General features: G+C 38.6%; 1 protein-coding gene across 1 annotated transcript in view; it reads right to left on the bottom strand.

Annotated features, from left to right (window-relative positions):
- The window catches only part of NCKAP5 (NCK associated protein 5), a 388,757-nt gene that overhangs the window by 248,881 nt on the left and 116,527 nt on the right, over window positions 1–23,349 (bottom strand). Inside the window, exon 3 of the mRNA XM_005153771.3 lies at window positions 12,934–13,011. Coding sequence (XP_005153828.2) covers window positions 12,934–13,011 — 78 coding nt within the window. The remainder of the gene's footprint in view (window positions 1–12,933; window positions 13,012–23,349) is intronic.

Raw genomic sequence — 23,349 nt, 5'->3', positions numbered from 1 at the left:
GGCTGGGCCCAACGCCTCTCTTCGAAGTTCGGGGCGTCGGGAGGGCCTGGGAGCGGAAGCGCCTGTGGCGTGGACCAGGGGGGACCCTGCTGGTAAGGGAGCAGGGCCTGGCTGCGGAGCACGGAGGTACAAGGCTTCAGGTGGACAGACATCTGCAGGTGTGCATGGCACGCTTTGAAAACCTTGTGTTGTATGAAAAGAATAAAGAAATGCTGAAAACTTTTCATCTGGTAGTCAAAAAAATGGCAAATGAAAGTAAATTGCCTTGTTACAATAGATTGCACTGGTATATGATCTGGTTATTTGTAGATAAAATACATTTAAGAGAACCTGTGTGTAGAGTGAGAAAGAGCTCCGGCAAGATATTGGGATTTAACTATAGGAAGTGTGAGGTGGAGGTCTAGGACACAAAGTGAGAAAAACTGACATGATGCAGATGATTGGGCTGGGTATGCTATCGTCAAGAAACTGCAGGAATTGCAGGGTGCAAAGTAAATCCTCATCATGATGAGACAAGACACTTCCCCATCCGTGGAAACATTCAAGGCGAGGTTGGACAGGGCTTTGAGGAACCTAGTCTAAGGGAACATGTCCCTGCTTATGGCAGGGGGGTTGGACCTAGATGATCCTTAAGGTCCCTTCCTACCCAAACCATTCCATGATTGTGTAAGGTGAAGGGCTGAGCCATATCAGAATCAGACAAGAAGGAGTACTAGAGAAATAAAGCTTCAAAAATGCAAGTGGCAGGGGGGGTTCTGGATTTTGAAGTTAGAGGTTTCTAAGCAGAGAATTGCACGCTCTCAAGAATGGAAAAAGGCATTGGAATTAAATATACCACCAGAAATAATGCTCAGATTTCACTTAACAGATTGGCTGTAGCTGGAGACAGTGCATTATGCAGAAGGAACCTCTTCCTGTGACAGTACAAAGAACTCTCTCCAGAGCAGATGATACAGCAGTGTTCTTAAATATTATAAAACTCTGTGAAAGAAAGCTGCAAAGAAGCATGAGACAGGACCTAGGTATAATGGCAGCTAAAGGGTCAGAGTCTCCAAATCTGGAGGACTCAGGTGGATTCTTATCATCATTCAAACCATGATCCTGTAGAACTCATAATACTGAAGTAATGTCAAATGACCTATTTAGTTGTTTTGTCGTGCAGGGAAACACCTTCAGAACTCTCCTAAAAGCTATTTTAAATTACTGAGTTTAAAGTATGTTCACTTTCTGTTTAAATAGAAATAATAATAGTCAATAAAATATAATCACATTATAATGCCTGTTGCTTGCACAGTCTACCTAAATCACCTATACAGGTTCCTTTATAAGTAGTGATGGAAACTGCAAAGGCTAAATGTTTTTTGAGACTTGGGTGACATATGAGTGGTTGCACTGGCTCTCCCTAGAAGAGTGTAGCTCAATGTTGTTTCTTTTCAGTGGCAAAGCCCAAATATCTAGAGGAAGATACAACACGTTTCCACTGTCCAGCCCCCTGGGAGCGCAGAGACATCCTGAGGCAAGCTTGCACCATCTCACTAGATTTCTTCCATGACTTTGTCCAGTGGAACCCACATGCCCTTCTGAAATCTGTGATACCCTGTTGCAGATGCTCTGAACCTTGCTTACATGAAAAATCTATTCCTTTCATTTGTTTTTTGATGTGCCACCTGTTAGTTTCATCCAATACCCTGTATTTCGTGCATTAAAAGCAGCAGTGGACCGTATGCTCCTTTCCATGCTACTCACATTTTTAGCTCTGTCATTCCTGTGCATAAGTTACTGCTTTTTCAGACTCAAGAGTTTTAGTTGTTCCAAAAATGAAAACCATTTCATGCTTCTGATTACCCTTTCCTGCCCTCCTTTGAATTCTTCCAGTTCTGTTACAGCTTTTCTGAAATGGGGGACCAGAACTGCAGCTGGTTTCCAAGCTGCAGTAAAATCACCAACATATGGATGATCCTTTCCTAGGTGTGGTACTGCAGATCTTAACATGCTGTTCTAGTCTACTCAACAGTAAGTCTATAAACTAGTTTGTACAGACTATCAGTCTGTAAATTACTGCATAAAAGACTTATTTAAAGACCACATCTATCTTTCTGCAATTCCCCTTTCCCAAATTCCTGATGAAATCATTCAATGATTTCACCAGATAGGCTAGATTAACCAGGACTAGAGAAATAAAAAAATTATTGCCAGTTCTTTAGTCATTTTCAGGCCTGAGCTTGCATCCTCTGAAATCAAGAGCAATGGAAGTGGTCTCCTACTCTGTAACTGAAAGTGATTTAGAATTAAAAAGAACCAGTATTTATCTACAACTTAAAGCTGTAATTACAACTTGAGTCTTTTTTATGTATATTGAGCTGTACTGTTCCTGACAGCTGAGATACTGTTCTTCTGTGTCTCTTTATCTGTTTCATACACATCAATAAGTACATATTCCAAACCATTTGTCCCTAGGCTTGTGCAATTTTATCTAGCATAGACATGTACGAGATGATACACTAGCCTTCAAACAAAATTTGGGACTTTGCTGGCCATTGCCTTGGAAACATAATAAGAATGCAATGCTCAAACTTCAAAATACTAAAATGAAGAGGATGATAGCATTAGCTTGATATGTTGAATGTAGACATAGCTTTAAATACAGAAACCTAGCAGCTGGCACTGACAAATGCAATAATTGCCCAGTTACAGGAATGTTGTCGTTTTCTCAGAGACACCAAGCTACTGTTGAAGGGACAAGATGCTTCTTAAACTGACTTCTGATTCTCCACTGACATAATGTATCTGTGGAGGTGATTTATCTCTGCTCACTGTTGCATTCCTCAGCTCTTTCAAATGGGAGATACTTGGGAAAGAACAGGTACATTGACATGTTGGAAGTGATCAATTTGCACAATAATCAATAATGCTGAAATAACCATGTAATCCTGAAGAGGATCTGTGCTTCACAGAGGAGCTTCGTATTTAAAAATGTGGGAGGAAAAAACACTTAGAATTTAGTTATTAAGTTTCACTTCTTGTCCTTTATTTTAATAGTGATTTATTTACCTACATAGGACTGTAGCTATGTAAAGGTGATGCAATACTAGATTTTGAGGTACTGTAGCTAAAGCACATAACACTAGCAGTGTTCCAAAACTCTATTAAACACAAATAGGGTAGAAATTGTATGTACTGACATAATTTTAGGAACAGTTGCTCTTTCAGCCTGACTGAGGATACTGTTCAGTGAGACCTGAGGCAGTACTTTCCTTTAGGGGACTTCAGTTCAAGTATCAGGACAATTGCCTGCACATCTGGGAAAACTGCCAGGCCATGCTATTACACAAAAAGCTGCACAATAATAGCTGATGGGCATACTCATGAAGTGCCCTGCACTGGCAGAAAAACACACAGATCAGTCACTCAAGGAGAGGTTTCAGAATAAACTGGACCCACATAAGCATGTTGGTATTTCCCAGTACAGACTGGTAAGCAGGACTGCAGGAAGATAATGGAAATTCAGAATTTAGATCCTTTATGGGAATTCTGAGTATGTTTGGAGCTAGCTGAAGAAAGGGTCAAGGGCTGCCAAATTGCTGAACAGTGAAAAAAAGAAATCCTGGAATTACTGTTAGTGGGAGAACGGCATTTGGCCATTTTTATAAGCATTTATAATGGAATTATTAGAGAAAAGGAGAAGAGGGATTGAGAGTGCTTACAACTTTTGATCTGTGTTTCTGGACCGATCTCTCCCAGGGCTCTACAGGAAGATAGGTACTTCCTTTGCATTTGATCTTTCTTCCCCAGCTGGGAAGAGTGGAAGATCATAAAAATACAGGAAGCCTTACAGGAACCATGTCGTATGTACTTGTTTCTCTCAAAAGGACTTAAGAGGCTCTTGACTTGTCTGGTAGAGGACTAAGAATCTGCTGAATGAAAAACAATACTGGATTTGTTAAAGCATTATCAGGAATTGAATGGGGAAGAATTGAGAGGTAGCATCAAACCTCAGGTGCTGAACAGCACAAGCATGTGCCAATTCTGGCAGCATGTGGAAGCAGATAGGCTTATTCCTCTGCTGTCTTTAAAGGTGCTACATAAATTACAGCAAATTAAATATCCTGCAAAAGCTAGTATCTCCTTCCTTCTAGGCATTTGCTGAAGATTAATCTAGTTTTCTATTTTTTGCTTATTTAAGTTACACATTCTAGACTCTGCTTAGCTAATCAGGTGGTAATAAAACCAAGAGGTCTGTATTTTGCAGGGTTTATTAATTTTTGAAGATCTCAGGGGAATATCTACATAAGCAAGAGTTTGCAAATTCTGAGCTATGCTGATTTAAATAGGGAAAAAATATGCTCAGGTCTTTCATATCTGATGAATGCTGCCTTATATTTGAAACCTCGTCCCAGGTTGAACCCATTACAATAATGTTTATACAGGTTTATGCTATAAATGTACAATATTTTCTCTGCAGCAGACTATGCTGGAATTTACTCCTGATTAAAAAAAATAATGTGTGAATGGTTTATATCCCAGAATATGGATTTCTATAGACATAGTTATGCCCCTTTATTAACAAATAAAGCAACATAATTTTACAATATAATCATACTGGAAGTGCACCCTGGATCTCCTGCAACGTGTGTAAACTAGAAGCCAGCTAAATCCTACAGAATTAAACCAAACTTTCATAAAGCTGTGAAGTACCTCCCTGAGCCCTACCAGCCTGATTACAGTCAGAACTGAAGCTAAGCAGGAGATAGGTGATCCTCCTAGATAATGCTGGCAACAGAGCTAAACTCTGCTTCTGCAAAAATACAGTCTAACACATCTGGATCTTTAGCTGCCAGGTGTACACAAAGCCTGGAGAGAGATGCTGTCTGTTGCAGTAGAAAGGACGAGGGTGACAGTAATGGCTCAGTGCACACTTAGCATTAAATAGCGGGAAGAAGTGACATTACAGCAATATTTTGGTTGCACAGGTGTCCTGCTTTCAACTCAAGCAGTATTTGTCCGTGATGCACCCAGCCAGATGACACGGGTATCTGCGTACATGGTTGTCTCTATATTAGAAACATTTGCACCAGCACAGCAACACTAATATACTTTAAAAAAATAAAAAATGCTTTGACAGAACAGAGTAGAGCTCTTTTCTCTTTCTCCCCTTGCCACTACCCATCCCCTAACAGACAAGATCATTTACACAAACTTTTGTACTGTGGAGTGACAAGGGCCAAGGACACAAGTTGGAGAGAACACTTCCAAAGATGGTTTCGTCTTCCACACCTCATCATGCTGTGAAGTGTAGACACAAGAAAATGCTCTGCTGTCCAAAGCACAGGATAAGACTGTCAACACGCTTGCTTTAAGCCATAAAACCTTTTAAAGATTCAAGTGGTGATGTGGGCACTCCATCCCCCAGATTGGAGTGAATAGGCTGACAACACACAGTGCTGTGACATGAGAAATACAACCTTATTATTGATACACTGAACTGGAACACAGAAAAACTCTGGCTTAGACACAGATCTCTTGTCTAAGTTCCATTACTCAGTATATTCATAGAATGATAGAAAGGGTTGGGTTGAAAGGGACCTTAAAGATCATCTAGTTCCAACCCCAATTCACAACTTTGTTTTTCTCTGTAAAAAGGGAATTATGTTGTTTCTTGTTTCGTCCTTGGGGCTGAGGAGATGAAAACCATTTCTCACTTTATGTGGAACAATGAGGCCATTCTCACTTGGGGCCTTAAAGTCTTAACTTTAATGCAATTTAGAAAAAAATAAAAATGGTTGAGCATTACAGAATGAAATAGAAATGCTAAACTTGGTTATTTAACTTATCTTTCAAGAGTGAAACTCATCTACAGGGAAGAGTGATAACCCAGCATGTATGGCTTCACACACATTTTCCCACTGGCCTCTTCTCCATCTGCCATCAGCACTGCCCTGCTTGTGGACTTCATTAGTTAAACAGAACAGTGACACACCATTCCTTTAAAAATACTTCATAAATTCATAAATTCTCCATTTCTTCTTCCTTAAAATGCAACACCTCATCTAAAACCCTGCCTGACAGCTTGTGCCTGTACCCTAAGCATTTTTATGATACATTTTGACATCCTCTTTTTATAAGAGCCCAAATTCTCCTTGCCTTGATGTAAATCCATGGATTTTCTTCTGCCAGCTAGGAAAAAGAGACTCCATGTAAAGATAGGGCTGTTCAGCCTTAGAGAAGACTTCAGGGCAATGTCAGTATTACTCATAGGAATTATTCTTTGCTCTGTGAATAATTCCAGTGAAATAATTGGAATTATCTGAGGAGTGAAATATAATTCAACATAAATAAGGATGGCTGTGCCTAGGCATTAGTGGAATAATAAAGTCAACACCAAATAATAAAAACAGACTACAGACAGTTCCCACTCGGAAATGCTTGATTTTTTTTAAAAGGACTAGATAAGCTGGGAGCACCAACAACAAGTGAGTTCATATTCATTCCTTGTAGATTCTTATGCTGTTCTCTTATTTGGTTTCATGTCAGAAAACTGGGGTACCATTTCAGATGAATGGGTGGTCTAACATTTCCCCACACAGCTGGTCCTTTCGGGTTGGCCTGTGCTGCCCCATGCAGTTGTGCAGTGTGTTTGCAGTGTGCCCAAAGCCTGCTACCCGAACCAAAGCATAATCTTCAGGAGACACAGACAAAAAAACTGCCACTTTCACTTAGCCACAGATAAAATGAGCTCAAAGCATATTTTATTCCCAACCCTAAATAGCCACTACAGTAATACATGTATCTGCCTACACAAAAGCATTTGTTCTTATAAAAAATGTAAAACAAATGGAGAAGCATGCCAAGATTATACATTTCATTTCACGGCGTACAAATGAGGATCTAATTTACTCTGGGCTGTTCATGCATTTTGCTTTTAACAAACATCCATATGTCAAATAGACCTTCCACATACCTCCCTGCTGGAGTTTTTTGCCTTTCAACTTGGTAGGGAACATTTGATCCCTATTCTACCAAATATATCTAAAGAATATATTTTGCTCAAGGCCTTCTATATTTTTTCATTTAAGAGAAATCAATTCATAGCTCTAGCAGTCTTACTATTATGACAAGCATACATCTGTGCAAAAATACCCCAATCCCTAATTAATTACAAAATGTTATTAACATTTTTACATTTAACATTGGTTAATTTATTTATTTCTATACACATGACTATATGAAGTCACTTCTTCAGAATCCTTTTCATATTTTGCCTGCAGTTTTAAAATCTGGGTAGTTTAGCATAGATACAGAGATTTGCTTATCTCAAAATTATTTTCTATTCAGATAGCTCCAAATCCTTTATATAATGACTTCAGTATCTGAGTCTTGACACTTCACTCCTGACTCGTGTAGTACTAACGGGGAATGTTAATGGGAGTTTTCCCTGATTAAAGAAAACAGTCTGAGGGTCATATTCTTTGAAATTAATAGTTGTTACGCATGTGTAATGGCAAAATCATTCCAGATCATATTTCTCATCTACTTGAACTTGAGCTTAATTTTAAGTCAGTTTAGTAAATACTGCACAAAATACGTACTATGAGAGTTTAAATGACTCATTGTTGAGATTTACTTATTGATAAGGTAAAGAGTTACACGAAAAAGACTATCCATCAATTTTAATCAGTTGACAGTTATTTTATATGAATAATTAGTGGAACTGATCATAAAAAATTGAACTTCTGTAAGGCATCTATTTTTATTTGTTTGAAAGACAGTGATCAGTCTTGATTTGAACATTGAGATAAATTACACCCCCTTAAATAAGCACCACTTTTACTGCAGTGGTAACAAGCACTCTAGCAGCTATCCAATGTTTAACCTTGGTTGCAAGTTTAGTATTTATAGTGGGCTTACATAGTCTATACAGCTAATTTGTGATCTTTAACCTCTTTCTTGCTTTTCTGTGATCCTATTAAAAGTATTATTTATAATGGCAATAGTAAAACACTTGCTTTTCTCTATACTTGTTGCTCACATTACCCGCACTCAATTCAGTCATGAAAAAGTATCTTTAGCAACTGTGGTGTGAGATAGGTGTTGTACTGGGGAGTCAAAGGAAGCGATCGGTTTTTATTCACAGATAACACAATGGCAGTGCTTTTTGTGGCCTGTAACTACATCTGCACTGCTCACTGAACCATCAAAATTTACACTCAGCTAAAGAAAAGCACATTTGGCCAAAAATCAGATACATTTTTAATTGGTATCCTAATGCGCATATTCAAATACTAATCCTTGGTAGAAATGTGGATCTGAAGCAGTATTGTGAATGCTGTTATACAACTTGGTAGCCTTATATGGGTTTTATCCACATTTTTATGGGATTTTTTTTCACACATAAAGTCACAAACCAGAAGCCGCAGCTTTAGAGAGACGTATGTAATGTTATAATGTTTGCTGGAAACACCCGAGTATCTGTGATGACTGAAAGGCTCCTAAATGTCAAACTCAGTTCTGCTCTGCCTTGGCCAGGCCCACCTCGAAACACTAAGGAAATTGAAAGGAATACACCAGTGTTTTCACAGCTTTTACAAATTTATCATATATATCCACTGCTATATCTAGCTATGTTATAGAGATGTAGTGAACAAAAACCAAGAAACAAAACCAACAAAAACCAAACAAACCCAAAACACAAACCAGACAAGCACCACCATCAGCTCAAAAAAAAGCACAGTAAAACAAAACACCGAGAAAAAGGTAAGAAGAGTGTGTTAATGGCTAACAGCACAAGCCACCTTTTCTTCTGGCTTTATCCATTGCCAGATGGTGTGACAAGATGCATGGGTAAATAAGTAAAAAAGGAAGAAGCCTCATGGTGTTACAAACCAAACTAAACCAAACCACACCAAACCAATCTCTGCCTGCTGATCATGGGCTACAGCAATTTTGGAAGATAATTAATTTCAAATATAGTCTATAACTCATGTTAGCAACATAGAACAGAGGCAACTTTTGTTATCACAAAGGGTTAAAATGGGGTTTCAGCAACAAGACCTGGCTGCTTTGACCTTAATTCCCCTCAGGCCAAGTTACTAAGCTCCTGACAAGAAAAAGATACTAGAGCAGAGCATGACCTTATTTAGCTGAGTTAGCATTTGTTTTGTTTTGTTTTTTTTTCACAGCCTTCATTACTGTAATATCATACATAGGGTTTTTCATTTGTTTGCCATGCAACTTACTCCCCTAAGATTAGTCCCTTTCTAGTCAAGCAGTTTAAAGCTAATCACAGTTGTTATTTTAATCTGTGCTCACCATTAAGAATTCTTGCAGAGCTATTTTGCTTGTTAGCAATTATGGTCTCCCAATGGAAGTTCATGATTACAGCAAAAACAACCTGTTTAATACTTGGCACCTCTTTAGTATACAAGCATGAAACCCAGGAGCATAGTAGTATGCTAATGCTGATGATGAAAGTGTAGCAAATCTATTTAACAAACTCTGGTTTTAAAATACAGCATTGGAGAAATGCCACACAGTCCTCATGCACATTTGTGGTCCTCCCCCTCTGTGTTTTTCATTCCTGTAACAAGGTAATAAGGTGCTGCTGATCATTCATTTACTATATGATGATCACGTCTGAAATGTATGTATCCTCATGCTTTCACCAAGACAGACCAAAGGTTTGGTCCTGCTCCCAGTAGTGCTAATAATAAAATTCCCTTGAAAGGTCTATGAACAGAGCCTGACCTTTGCACAGTTAGGTAAGCATCCTATGCTGAAATATGAATTCTTTCATCTATTAAGGGAACTAGTAATTGCTCTCAGTGATCTATGTGTCAGGACTTAAAAATTACAATCTGCTGTCAAGGTCAATTAGCAAAGACTGCAGGGGCAAATTTCTGCTTCTCATGTTGATTGTCCATTTGATTCTGCAATAAAAATTATACACAGTAATCCACATTAGCTGAACTGGACAGAGCATTAAATGACTTTGTGGGAAACAACACTGCAGGGGATTGCCCCAACCAATTCTGTCCTATTTAAAGTTGTTTCCAGGCAGGGCAGAGCAGAGAGATCTAAAATAACCCAGTGTTCTGGTTCAAGCTGATACACTGAATGAACAATCACTATTGTGCATCATCTCCAGCGATAAATATTGGCAAATTACATTGATGGGGGTCAAGTTTGTCTCACATTGGGTAAATTTATTTTGTTCAAACTTGAGAAATGGGGGAGCCACTGACAAGTCAAATATGCTATCATTTTCATTATTCTTCATGTGAAAATAATTATTGCAAAGTGTTCAGCATAAGAAAATCTGTTTTTGAAAAAGTTTGCAACTCCACCTACTAGTGAGGTACCTTCACTTGTTTTAAATGTTTTAAAGAACAAAACAACCGAAGCTAGGCTAGAGGTCTATTTTAGCAGAAAGCTATGAAACGTGACCTAACCACAGCCAGTTCTCTTGGGACAGCAATTACAGCAATAAGTGTTCCACAGCAGATGCTAATGCCGTGTATAAACAGTCCTTCTCCAAAATGAAAAGAAATTTTTGTCCCCACATGTCTTTTAGGGTCCCATTGTACGTGTGGAAATGTAAAGGAAATGTAAAATTGATATGCGCACCATGACATCGGCTTTAGTCTCCTCTGCCTTAGCCAGACTGCTATAAATCTGTCCTAGCTGTAAGTAATGGTGAAGGAGCTAAATGGTCAGAATTTGTGTCCGTCTTTTTTTATTAGCTCACCTAGAGTAAAGTAGGGGTTATCGGTCAATGTCAGGTTCAGTGCCCAGTGACCCAGTGGGTTAAAATCGTGGTAGTCACAAATCAGGAGCATAATGAAGTCTGAGAAGAGGGCTATGCTGATTTATTAGGACATCTGTCTAGCTATAGACAGCCTAGTACTGCCCCTGTGTAGTGTGAGCTATTAGCATAATCCCCACCATGAAACATCTTTGAGATTTAAAAGAGAAAAATAAAGTGTTCAAAGAAGGCTGGTGAAACCAGAAGGGTTTATCCTATAGTGCTCATTGTAAGTCTTAATTTTTTTATGTTGATACTCCATAAAAATAGTATTAAATATAAGTTAATACTAAAAATAAATTAGTCTTCAGTTTTCCAAAACCACAGAATTTTCAGAACACATCTGAATGTCTGTTCATAATGAAATAAATTTATTACCCCTGCTACTTTTCAATGACTTTTTCATATTTTAATTTTTTATTGTTCATTTATATCTAACCATGGTGGTGTCATCTGCATGTAATGTTATCACCTTTATTCTTTCAAAAATAATTTCCTGAATTCTGTAATCTTAGATGCAAACTTCAGTTTCTTGTGCCAATTATTCTGACTACCATTAAAAGAAAGCACGGATTAAACACAAACTTTCTGAATTTTGCCTATAAATAAGACCGAGTCTATATCATAAATGCCATATGCTGTAAATGCTATAATATTACTTTATAACCTATAGGCCAAGAAGTTTCTGAGCTGGATACCGACTCGTACTGTCATGTGCAAAACTACATTTTTTTTGTACATAAGAAGTATTCAACTGAAAAATCAGACAAATCATTATTTCTTCGTTGATCAGAACTAAGGTCAGATAGGTTTCAATCTATGAAGATTAAATTATTCCGTGAAGATTACTTTACATTTGACTCTATATTAATAAAGATTGTCACTGCTCATGTGCCTTCAGAAAAAAAAAAAAAAGTTAAATATTGTATTTAGAAAAAATATATGGCTGTGAATGTTCAATGAGTTTCAGCACTGGTATTGGTCCATTTCCATTATATTATATGGTATCTCAGGTAGGAATGTAGCTAGTAACTAAAAAAATATGAGATAGTGATAGTTAATAGATACTGAATACTTTGAAAATGCCAAGTACAAGCAAGTACTGCAAAATGCTGTCATGCAGATCTTTTTAGACCAGCTGTGATAATAATACTTGCATACGAGTGGAAAGTCTGGAAGAGTTAATGGAGAAATTACCAAGAGATAATTAATTCATTAAGGGTGTGATACTTCTGAGCCTCCTAAAGATTAGGTAATTTCATCACTACCTTTAGCATTTCATATTAGAACGGCCCTAACACAACAGCTAAAGAACAGTACTGCTGAAATACAAGAAAAAATGATCTATAGGCTTAGAAATTTTTGCCATTGTATCACAGCTGAGTGATGCTTGATAAATTTTGGAAATTTATGGCAAAACCACTTAAGCACAATATGCAATAAACTTGTTATTGTAAAGAGGAAACTTTGTCTGGAATGAAGAGAGCACCTTTGTGCGAGAGCTGATCACCTCCCCCTGTGAGTAGGTGATATTTATTAGACCAGATAAATGCATGGAGTCTTGCAAGGTCCTACAGCAGTCTCATTGTTTGAGGATCTCTTCAGAGCTCTTCTACCACATTTGCTGTACAGCCAAGTAGAAATGCCCAGGAGGTGCACAGTAGTATGTGGAAATCACTGCTTTGCTTAAACCAGAGCTAAGACTGGGCAGCCTGCACTGAGCAACAAAACCAAAGGAGAAACAGAAAATCTGGATCATCAAAAGTACTACAGAATTTGAAAAACATGTTTATTTTCTCAGAAGTCTCAATTTCTCATGCTGCTATGCTGGTTTTTTTGCTAATTTGTGTGCCATTTGGTGAAAACACATTCAAGAATATAAGACCATTTCTTGAGTCCAGTTAAAAGAATCTGAAGTAGAGTTAGTGTCCACTGCTTAGCAACATGAGGAAACCTGTGCATGTGTGTAACTGCCTGATTAGCAAAGGCAAGATTCAACTTGTGTGTGATGCCCTACTTATTCCACTAAACAGTGGAGAAACCGAATACCCAATCATTTATTTGAACTCAAGAATGGAAAGTATGGATTGCAGTATGTTTTCCAAAATAGCAACATAAAAACATGTGCACAGTACTTGCCTCCATAAATTCCAGCGTTGTTCTTCCAGCTGAGTCACTAAATGCTCGATGTACTTGTTTGAGTCCATATATTCCTAAATAAAAGATGATGAAAAGGTTAGTTTTTCAATGTTCAAAGCATTTATAAAATTTTGAGCAAAAGACAGTTTGTGGAGTGCACTTTCATTTTACACCCAAGGTTATCCTATGTACACAGAAATCATCACAGTGATGTAAAATTTTAGATCAAAACTAAATTTGGATGCATACCAAGTGAACAAGGCAGTAGCCCAATACACTTCTTAGAGATTATTTGAGGGGAAGACAAAAGGTGGTGAGGCTATGCGAACAGTACAAATAAATTAGAGAAAAATAAATGCATATTATTATATTGGAATGGGTTGCCCAGGGACGTTGTGAATGCTCCATCCCTGGCAGTGTTCAAGACCAGGTTGGATGAAGCCTTGGGTGATATGGTTTAGTGTGAGGTGTCCCTGCTCATGGCAGGGGGGTTGGAACTAGATGATCTTAAGGTCCTTTCCAACTCTAACTATTCTATGATTTGATATCCGTATTCTAAGCCCAGAATCATCTTCCCTGAATCCAGACTGAAAAATAACTTCTCAACAGTGCAGTCACTCTTCTGGTGCACATTTTCTTTATTTTAGGTATAAATCAAAGTGAAAGGAATATTTGACTTAAATATTATAGCCTGTACCCTATTTGAAAATGAAACTATAACTCAGCTCCTGTATCATTTCCAGTTCAACTTTTGCAGATGCCATAACCTGCAGTATCAGCCATGTGCATTTGATTCTGGACAGAATTTCTGATAAATAACCATTTGCAGATTAATAATTTGGATATTTTGCTTATTGAAGACTGTCCTTTAAACTCAGTGCAAAGAGATGTTTCTTCTCAGCAGAGAAATATATTGGCAATAGAAATACACCACTTTACTTCCAGGGGGAAGGCAACTTCAGTGTTATTTATATAAAATATCTCAGAATATACCTACACAATAACATGTGATATATTTGTATGACTGCAGTACCAACACTTTACTATTATTCTATACCAGCCACACTACTATTATTCTGAAAGCCTATCAGTAATAATAAAACTCTCTTGAAATATCTCACCAAAACAAAAATATGTTTCAAACCTCATACTTCAGGAAATAACAAGTATTGGAGTAATATATGGAAAAGAATCTATCTTCACTTCCTGGAGACAAAAGCTCCAATTTTATAGCTCCACTGTTTTACCTGTGGACTAATCACTTGGTTCTTCTTTGTATTAGGAATTGTTTCTTCTCTCTTATTACTAATTTGGTGTACCAATATAGGGTTTCATTGCAAAGTAGTTGGTTCTTCTGAGCTATTTATCTTCATGGCCAGGAATATGAGATAGCTACAACAGGGACAGCATGTCATTACGTCTTCTCAAGGTGAAGATTAATGTTAGCTGATTTTAACGATCATAATGTACATATAAATGTACTTTTTTAATTTTTCAGGACTGGAATTATTCTAAGTGGTTCTATCTTTTTGCCCACAGTAATTATTTTCTTGTTCTGCTTTAGAGAGAGAGTAATTCATTAAAGGCTGTTGTGACACAAGGAAAGGGTCCCTGGCACAGATGGAGAGGAATAGTGAGATGTTGCTCCTGAAGAGACTGTGCAAAGGCACCTCAGCCATGTCCTGTTCAAACTGCATTGCTTGAAAACCTTTGGGAATTGTGAAACTATCCATTAAACTCTGTGGCTGCCCCAAGCTTAAATTTAAATCTAACTGCTGTAGGTAGATGTGCCTTGAGGATGTTACTTTCAGAAAACATTAAATAATGCAAATCCTGAGAAATGCCATGAACTTCAGTGGCATTAATATAGCTGTTTTACCAGTGCTGTTTAGACGAAACCCTCCTACTCTCCTTGCTACTCAACTGAGTTGGATTTCACTTGGAGTACAGAACGTCAATTAAGCAGCAAGCTGCTTCTAAGGCAATGCAAATTAAGTATTCTGTATTACACAGATAGTGCAGTATAAAAAAAATAAACTGTACAAATGCATGATAATGATTAGTTGCAGTACCGAGTTCTTTAAAACAAGCTGTCTTTTTTACTTACTATTTTTTACTGCAATGACCCTGGTATAAATTAGTATTAATACCTTTACATCTTTTTAATATAATATTAAACAATATTCCTGATTTATTCATCAGTGCACTCTGCCCTAAGGGCAAGGGTAGTATCAGCAGTTTTATTCTGCATAATTCTACTATGATAATATAAAAAAAAACTCACTCTGAAGCAATTTTCTCAAAAATATTGTCTAGAAATAACGACAGTGGGGAGAAAGAAAGCAAGGTGTTAATCCTGTATGACTGCTGCCTTAATGTTAGGTTTTCTCTGTGGCAAATCAGAATATTACTGTATTTCTCTTGAAGACCTGCAGCTCTGTATGTAATCTGTCAGTGTGACAAAGTGACTTGAAAAAAATCAACCATGATTTGATAGAAACATGATTAGCAGTACCTCCTTCCTTCTATGCTGCCATGGCACATTCACATGACTGCCATGTCCGAAGCAAGCCATCTGCTTCAGACAAGGTCTCTGTTCCCAAGCCCAGGTTTCTGCTCTCGTCTATTACCTGCTATCATAATAAGACAAATTCCCCAAACCCTGGATCAGAAGCCAGTAATATTTTGTCAACATGAAGGAAATAGCAGTCATTTGAGACTTAGAGCAACTCTGTGATTTTGAGTAATATAGCACATTCAGTGAAAGCATAAAATGTGAGAAAAAATCTCACAGTAATCACACTTATTTATGGCTGGACTCAATCATCTTTAAGGTCTTTTCCAACTTAAATGATTCTATGACTTTATATTCACAAAGACCGTATATACAATTCAGTAAAGTACCGATATTTATCAGTACCCAATAGATCACATCGAAAGAAGTAATATAAATATTTTGCAGCTTCCTTGGAACTCTGTCATATGATTGCTTGCACCATGTAGGCTTTGAGTAGCATGAGTAACTGTTGAGACTGAAAAATTACACAGAGTGATATTTTACAATGCAAATGTATGACTTCAGGAGTTTGTATTATTGGAAGGAGGATCCAAATGACTCACACATATGTCAAAAAAAAATGATAAAAACAGAAACAAGGTCCAATAGCTGAGTAAGGATAAGAATCATTTAGGTAGACAAGACTGATACTTATACTAGATACTAGTAAGACAGATCAATCAAATGGGAGAAAGCACAGTAGTCCCTGTGTTTCCAAAGTGGCTTACAATTCTACCTATTCTCACTAGCAGAAGGCTAAACACTGACCCCCTGCAAAGCAGGAGGGGCTAAGGCTGTGTAAGGCCAAGTCAACATTTCCCAAATTATGCCCCATTTTTAATCTGAAGTTGCAGGCTCCAAATTAGTGCATTTTTATAAAGCTGATGATATTATCTAGCAGCTCTGCTGGTTGTGGAATTGCCATCCATGCTGTTATTCACTATTGGACTAGACTTCAGCAGCCTGAGCTGCACTGGCTCTGCTTCAAGTCCCAGTCCAACCTCCAGCAATTCCTCTCAACTTGCAAGAATACTGAGGAGTCTATGATTAAAACAAAAAAAAGAAGAAGTATTTTTTAATCCTTTTCAGAATAATGGGTGAAACCTGTCTGCTTTCTTCTCAATCAGTTAGTTTCCAGCCAGGAAGACTTCACTCCTCCACCTATGCTCCTCTGATGGCAGATAACTGTGTTGGTTTAAAGAAGAAAACCTTCTGTAATATGTGTAAACGCAGTAAAAGAAATTTCTAACAACAGCTGCCTTCATTCTGGCATCCAGGAGGAGTTGGTATGCAAATGTCACATACCAGCTCATCTAATTCAGAGAGCATTAGAGAATTGCTTTACTAAAATAGTCACTAGTTCAGACACAAACCTACAAATATACCTAAGTATGTTTTCTGACAGAACTAAGTATCTAGCTTTGCAATGCTTGCTTTGCCGGTTTGTATTTTTCTTTTCTTTCTTGGACAGCTGTCAGATAAAGAAAAAAGGGGGGAAGGGAAAGGAAATGAAGTGCCTCCACTGAGGCCTGGGATCCACTGCTCGGTATTTTGGTTGGTTACGTGGGTATTTGTTCTGGCATATCCATGTTATTATCCTGGGCAGGGTATCAAAAATTACAGAGCACACAGAACATTTTCCCATCCATTGTTACAGAGCAAACCCTTAGGGCAACCTTAGGCTTATAGCACAGGAATCCCTCACTGGAAGCTGGAGGTGATAAATTTAAGCTAAAAAATAGCACATAGTCTCTGCCTCTCCTAAGGAACTTGCACAGCTTGGTATCAAAGAGAGTTTAATGAGCTTAGTGATATGTGGAAAGGATTAAGGGTACAGTCATTGATCCAGCAAATCACTTGATTGCGTACTTAATTCAATAGGGCTTCTCATGTGCTAAAAGTTAAGCATGTGCTTCTGCACTCTTACTGGGCAGTGGGCACTCAGAGGTGGGATGGGGCTGTCCTGCAGCAGTGATGCCTGTCTCCTGAACCCACCTGTCTCAACCAGGCATGCAGGGACACGGCAGCTGCCATGTCTGTCAGTGCCTTCCCTGCCCTTGAACAAGTTCCCGGCACAGGGCCTGCCTGCACAGTGGAACTGCCCTAGTTGCATAGAAAACAGGGAAACTGGGATAGAGACAAGGCCAGTACTCACATTCCTACAGACCAGCAGTGAGGTAAAAAGTCATATTCAGCCCTGCAGAGCCCAAAGCGTCCCATTGTCCCTGTGGCACATCTAACTCCTCTCGTGGTTCAGTTGCGACAGATGCTCATCAGATAGCCCTAGCACAATCCTCTGCAACACTAATCCTTGACTCCACTGATATTTGTATTTGAAACCAGACAAGAAAGATCAGCATGGATTTAGGCTCTTGGGCTTCACAGAGGAGGATGTTTGTCGCTGGGGAGAAAAACACTGAATGAACAAGCTGATAAATGCACAGACAAGTTTTTGTGGGTATCTCAAGCCATCCAGCCCTGGAGACAGGGTACTGCATAGAGAGCACACAATCAACTGTTACAATGCAGAAAGTCATATTTTCACAGGGAAAGGTTACTAGAAATCAAACAACAACAAAGCTGTCTGCAGCCAAACAGCAGACTGTTGCAGCTGGGAAATGCTGTTGGCAAAGCAACGAGGGGGACATTGAGGCTGCTACGCTAAGTGTGGAGACACAAGTCATCTTTGAAGGATCTTGGAGAAGTGCCCTAGGGGAAAGCTTTAGATCTAGAGAGAGTGGCTTTAGAGAAGATTATAACTTGTATAAAATATTTATTTTTGTTATCATCCTGCTGCACAAACCTTTGATAGAAAATAGGCTGTTTCCCAGCAGCCCAAGAGGACTTATATATGCATGTATTCTTGCCTGGCCTATGTTTTTTGAATGTCTGAAAGTGTTATAATTAAGGATTTGGGTGAGCTGTATGTTATACAACATTACTCAGCTGCACACTAAAAATAAATCAGTATTAAAAAAAGATAAAACCTCTTTGGATTAGATGTTTTCACCATTCCCTTCAATACCACACCTGGCTAGACTGCTTACCTTTGGTGCTAAATACCAATAAAACCTCAACTTAACAAAAGTTCTTTTAAAACTGCCATTATTGCTGATTTACTCTTTTCCTACTTGATGGCAAAACATTTTAATTGACAGTTTTATTAACAACTGGCATGAAAGTGTACATTTGCAATGGAGCAGAAGGCTGGCAAGAGCCCTTGTGCACATTACACCATTACGGTAAAGCCAGTAATGATTATTTTAATAAATACGTTGAGTAATTTTTTTAATTGTTCAGAATCACTTAAGCCTCAGTGAACAGTTCACACTGCATCTCAGCTGCAGTGATTAAAACTGATTTACTGACTCCTCTGAAGCCAGTCGTTTTCATAAGAAATCAGCTGGGTTTTCCTCCTGCTGCTGCTTGGCTTCTGCTTTGCACCCTATTAAGTGGCACTATCCACAGACTACAGCAGAGTTTAATAAAGCCTGAAACATCACAAGCTCATTAGCTAACGGACAGATTCTGCACCCTGTGCATGCTGAGTGCAGGGATGCAGAGAGAGTTGGCAAAGGAGTGCTATCCAGACTCACAGCTGGCATACAGACCCCCGCTGCATTTGAACCTTTGCCAGTTTGTCCCCAGAGAAGTAGAAGCTCTGGGATAATAACATGGGTACTGTGCTACTCACTGACACTGTGTTTCGCATTCTTCCCACACAGGGCCATGGAGAACAGTTTTATGTTATCTTCTACCAGCTTACAAAAAATTGTTTTCCAGCAGGACATTCTCTACAAACAAATCTCACAGCTGAGGCAGGCATGTGCAGGAGATACATATGGACCCGTATTCTCTGGGGGCTCTTCCCTGGCTTAGTAGACCACAGCTGGAAGATGAAGAACCGATTTGGCAAAAACCACCACCACCATTCCGATCTCCAGATGCTTGGCTGCTTTGGTTGCTCACCCTTTAAGGGCCACAGTGGTTTTACATGGGAGTTACACAGCCTACATGGGCCTTGTTATGGTAACAAAGTCATAGCATATAGGAGGATAGCAATGATGCTAGACTTAGATTCTGGAAGAGGAAAAGCTAAAAAGTTTATTTAATTGAGGTTAATTATATTAAAGTAGATTTGAAGTACATCAATTAAGTATCTTGGTATTGAGAATGAAGGAAAGAATCCCAGAGCTTTCCAGATCCCCCATAATGCTGAGGAGTGAAACTAAAAAGACAAAAATATATGTTTCAGCTTTCCAAAGGGAAGCCTCATGACAGATTCAGGCACAAAAATAGCAGAGCAGTTTTCAGCTGGACTGGATGCTGCAAAATTCTCAGTAATACAATATTGCCCATTGAAAATAGGCACTTGGCAGAAAATTTAAAACTGGGATACATTAAAAAAAAACGTGCTTATTTGACAGGCTGGAATATTTTTCAAACTAAGATAGGACATAAAGTATGAGCGTGCTGAGTAAAGTTAGAACTAAGACCAGAGAGAAGTACAGCAAAAGTGAGCAAGTACAGTGAACATGTCCAGAACTTGACAGATTTTTTTGTAAAAATACCTTTCACTCCAAAAAGTTGGCATTCCTTTGGCCTAAATGTCTTTATGCAAATAACAGGATATGGAAGACTTGTCATTTCTACTAAATACTGAGCAAATAATTCTGGTTGGCTGTGTAAGTAAAGGAAACTGGACATTTTGTGCAACAGGCAAATCCATGCTATTTTTAGCTGGCTTCCTTTCCTTGAAAGAAGTATAAATCAGTAAAAGCAAATACAAAGCATTACCTGGAATTTACTAGAATTATCTTGAAATGGAAAAGGACGATACAATACCAGAAAAGTTTCCATTTATTAGACATCCTCTAGGTCATGGAGTTTTTAACACCAGTTAGCAGCTTCAATGAGTAATACATCAGAGGTACGCATTGTTATTGCCGGAACAAAACCTAAGGTCATATAGAAGTGTTTTCTACAGCATCAACAGGTAGATGCCCTTGATTTGTATTTGGGGCCAAATCAGAAGATCCTTTTGTAACCAGCCTGCACAAAGGCTGGGTGTCCGTGGGTACCCATCTATCCTGAGCATTGCTCACTGTGAATGAAGTTCAAGCAGGCTGGTTAGGGCCCGATCCTGTGCAGCAGACAGTGAGCAGGAACTGCAGCAGATGCAGGTGATGGTGCAGATTATGGGCTGTGCTCACCCGCACTAGTCCTAGGGAAGGAAAAGTACAAGAATTCTCTGAGCTTCTAAACTACCAAAAAATCAACAAGGCCATTGCAGCAGCCAAGGATTCCAGTGGGAAATGGAGAAAACCTGCCTTTTGTCAGGAAGAACGGTGGATATGGATAGGCAGGTTGCACCACAGCACCCTTACTGTGTCTCCTGTAGAGGTTTGGGGCTGCTCTCCCAGTTACCTCAGCATGTGGAACGTTCTTGTCCTCAGTCAGTGTAAAACCTCTCTATATAGTGAAATGCAAAACGAACATACAAAGTAGAGCTTACCATAGTGGCACATGTCAGAGTTCCTGGTTGTTCAAATTTACTGATGACTTTGTGTAAGTTAAGGAGGTGTCAGAGTGTCAGAAATGTTTATATCCCAACAATTCCACAAATGAAAAGGCATCAGTGTTATTTAGGGCAATAGGAATTTTCTGTATAGCTAAAACAGATATTCAGAGCTTAAAAAAATAAATAAATAAAGGCAAGAAGATGTGCAGATGTGCAGATTCTATGAGTTTGCTGCTACACAGTGTGTATATTTACATGAAATAATTAGCTGTAGTCTTGTTTATGTCAAACCCAATTTACATTAATAAACTCCTCCAAGCAAAGACACTGATGCTGTAAAAAAGTGCCCAGAAATGTTAGCAGCCATAAAGATGCAGAGTAAACACTAGAACATTTAATTAATCAGTTTCTGACATTACCAGGTAATTACAATTTCTGATTCATTTCTTGGATGGTTTCTATGAATATAAATCAACACAACACACAGAGGAACTGCTCATTGGAGGCATTTGGCTTACGTAGACATATGGCACTTGCATGTGCCTCACATTGACTAAAGAAGACAAGGAGTTATAGCAAAGATAGAAAACATTCATGGGATCTATCGCACAGTTGGGGAAATCAAATTCTAAGGTTATTATAGATGTTTGGGATTCACAGATACAGATGTTTAATTCTCAGAATGTATCAGATCTGTTAACTCACTTGGAATAACCACTGTCATCCATCCTAACAACAAATACCTAGAGACCTGAAGTTTTCTACTATCTTCTTTTACTGCTTCATTATCACTTGTCCTCACATTTATTCTGGCAGCTTCTGACAAGGAAGAAATCCAAGTGTATCTTCATGTGGTAGGTTTATTTGTACTTAAAAACCAAAAACTTAAAAACCTTTTTAGTTACATAAAAAGGCAGTAGTCTTTTAAAAGAAAAGTAGTCTTTTAAAAACCTGGGGTTTAGCAAAACCCAAACATCAGCTCTTGAATGGAAAACAGAGAAACTGGAGAAGAGCAGAGAGAAGGCGCTGCGCAGCACCGGAGTCTGAGACTTCCATTCCAGACAGGTTCTGCTTGTTTTCTCCTGCCACCTCTTTTTTGCCCTCCTGCTACCATCCTCTGCTCTAGCCACAGACTTTTCCAAGGAGAGGAGGGAACTTGTTATAGCACATTTGAATTTTAATCAGCTATGTCAAGGGCTCTGCTTGCAATGCCTCATATGTACATATCTAGAGTCAAGAAAAATGTATCTCAGTGTTAAAAATACAGTAATGCTCAGGAAATCTCAGAAGCTGCTTCCAGCACCCTACCTCTTCCTGGTGCGCTTAATTCAGTGGAACTACTCTGACTTACATCCATCCATCTCATCGATATGCTACACAAACATGTAACACAGAAAATTGATGGAACATGCAAATAAATATACTCCTAAACATCTGCTCATGGGTTTGCTTTTTCACTCTGTGTTTGTATAAAGAAAAAACTGATTGCTCAGAAGCTAATACATGAATATACCTATGCATTTTCATAGCTTTATGAAGCAGCAGTCGTGCTCCCAGGGACTGCTGTCAGCTCGTGTTCTACCTGAAGCACATTTAATGTCAGCTGCCATTGCCAGGGCTTGCACCTGGTTCAACTTAGGATACTGACTGATAGTAGGACACAGTGGAGTCTAAGACATGAATCAGTTATAAACTGTTGCCTTCAACCAAAATTCCCACCAATTTCCATGAGATATTCAAGAAAATAAAAGCATTCATAAATGCAACAGGATCGGCCCTGTGTGTGCAAACGAAAAAAAAATCTCTAAAACTTTCAATGTATTTTCTTGCTGGTAATAATTGAATTCAATGTATGTGAGGAAGCTAACCTTCTCTGGCAGTTCTGCAAAGCAGGTGTCCCATACAGAGCTCTGATCCCAACTGCTGCAGCTCTCCGACAACCACCATCACTGCTTTCCAAGATGAGCTCACGGTCCCAGCACAGGACAGGCAACAGCACTGTGGAACCTGACTTTCTGGGGTCAGTGGATTAATCATAAGAAGTGTGGCATTTCCTAAATGGTGTATAGGCTAGACAGCATCATGTGATAATGGTTGGAGATAAACTGTGAGTATTTCAGGGATTTAGTGAAAGTAGATTTAGTGGGGGAAAAATGTTTCACTGTAATGGTAAGCTATAAGCAGAAAGTTCAGTAAAGGCCCAGAAAGGGAATAAGAACTGGAACATTTGCATCAGCAAACAGCATACAAGCATGCATTTATGTTGCGTAGGCCTGTTAAATACTTAAGCCAACGCAGTGCCTTTATTTATATCTGCTAATTCTCAGTAAATTC

The sequence above is a fragment of the Melopsittacus undulatus genome, chromosome 4 (genome assembly GCF_012275295.1).
Source record: "Melopsittacus undulatus isolate bMelUnd1 chromosome 4, bMelUnd1.mat.Z, whole genome shotgun sequence".
Lineage (NCBI taxonomy): Eukaryota > Metazoa > Chordata > Aves > Psittaciformes > Psittaculidae > Melopsittacus > Melopsittacus undulatus.
This window is presented reverse-complemented; position numbering and strand designations above follow the sequence as displayed.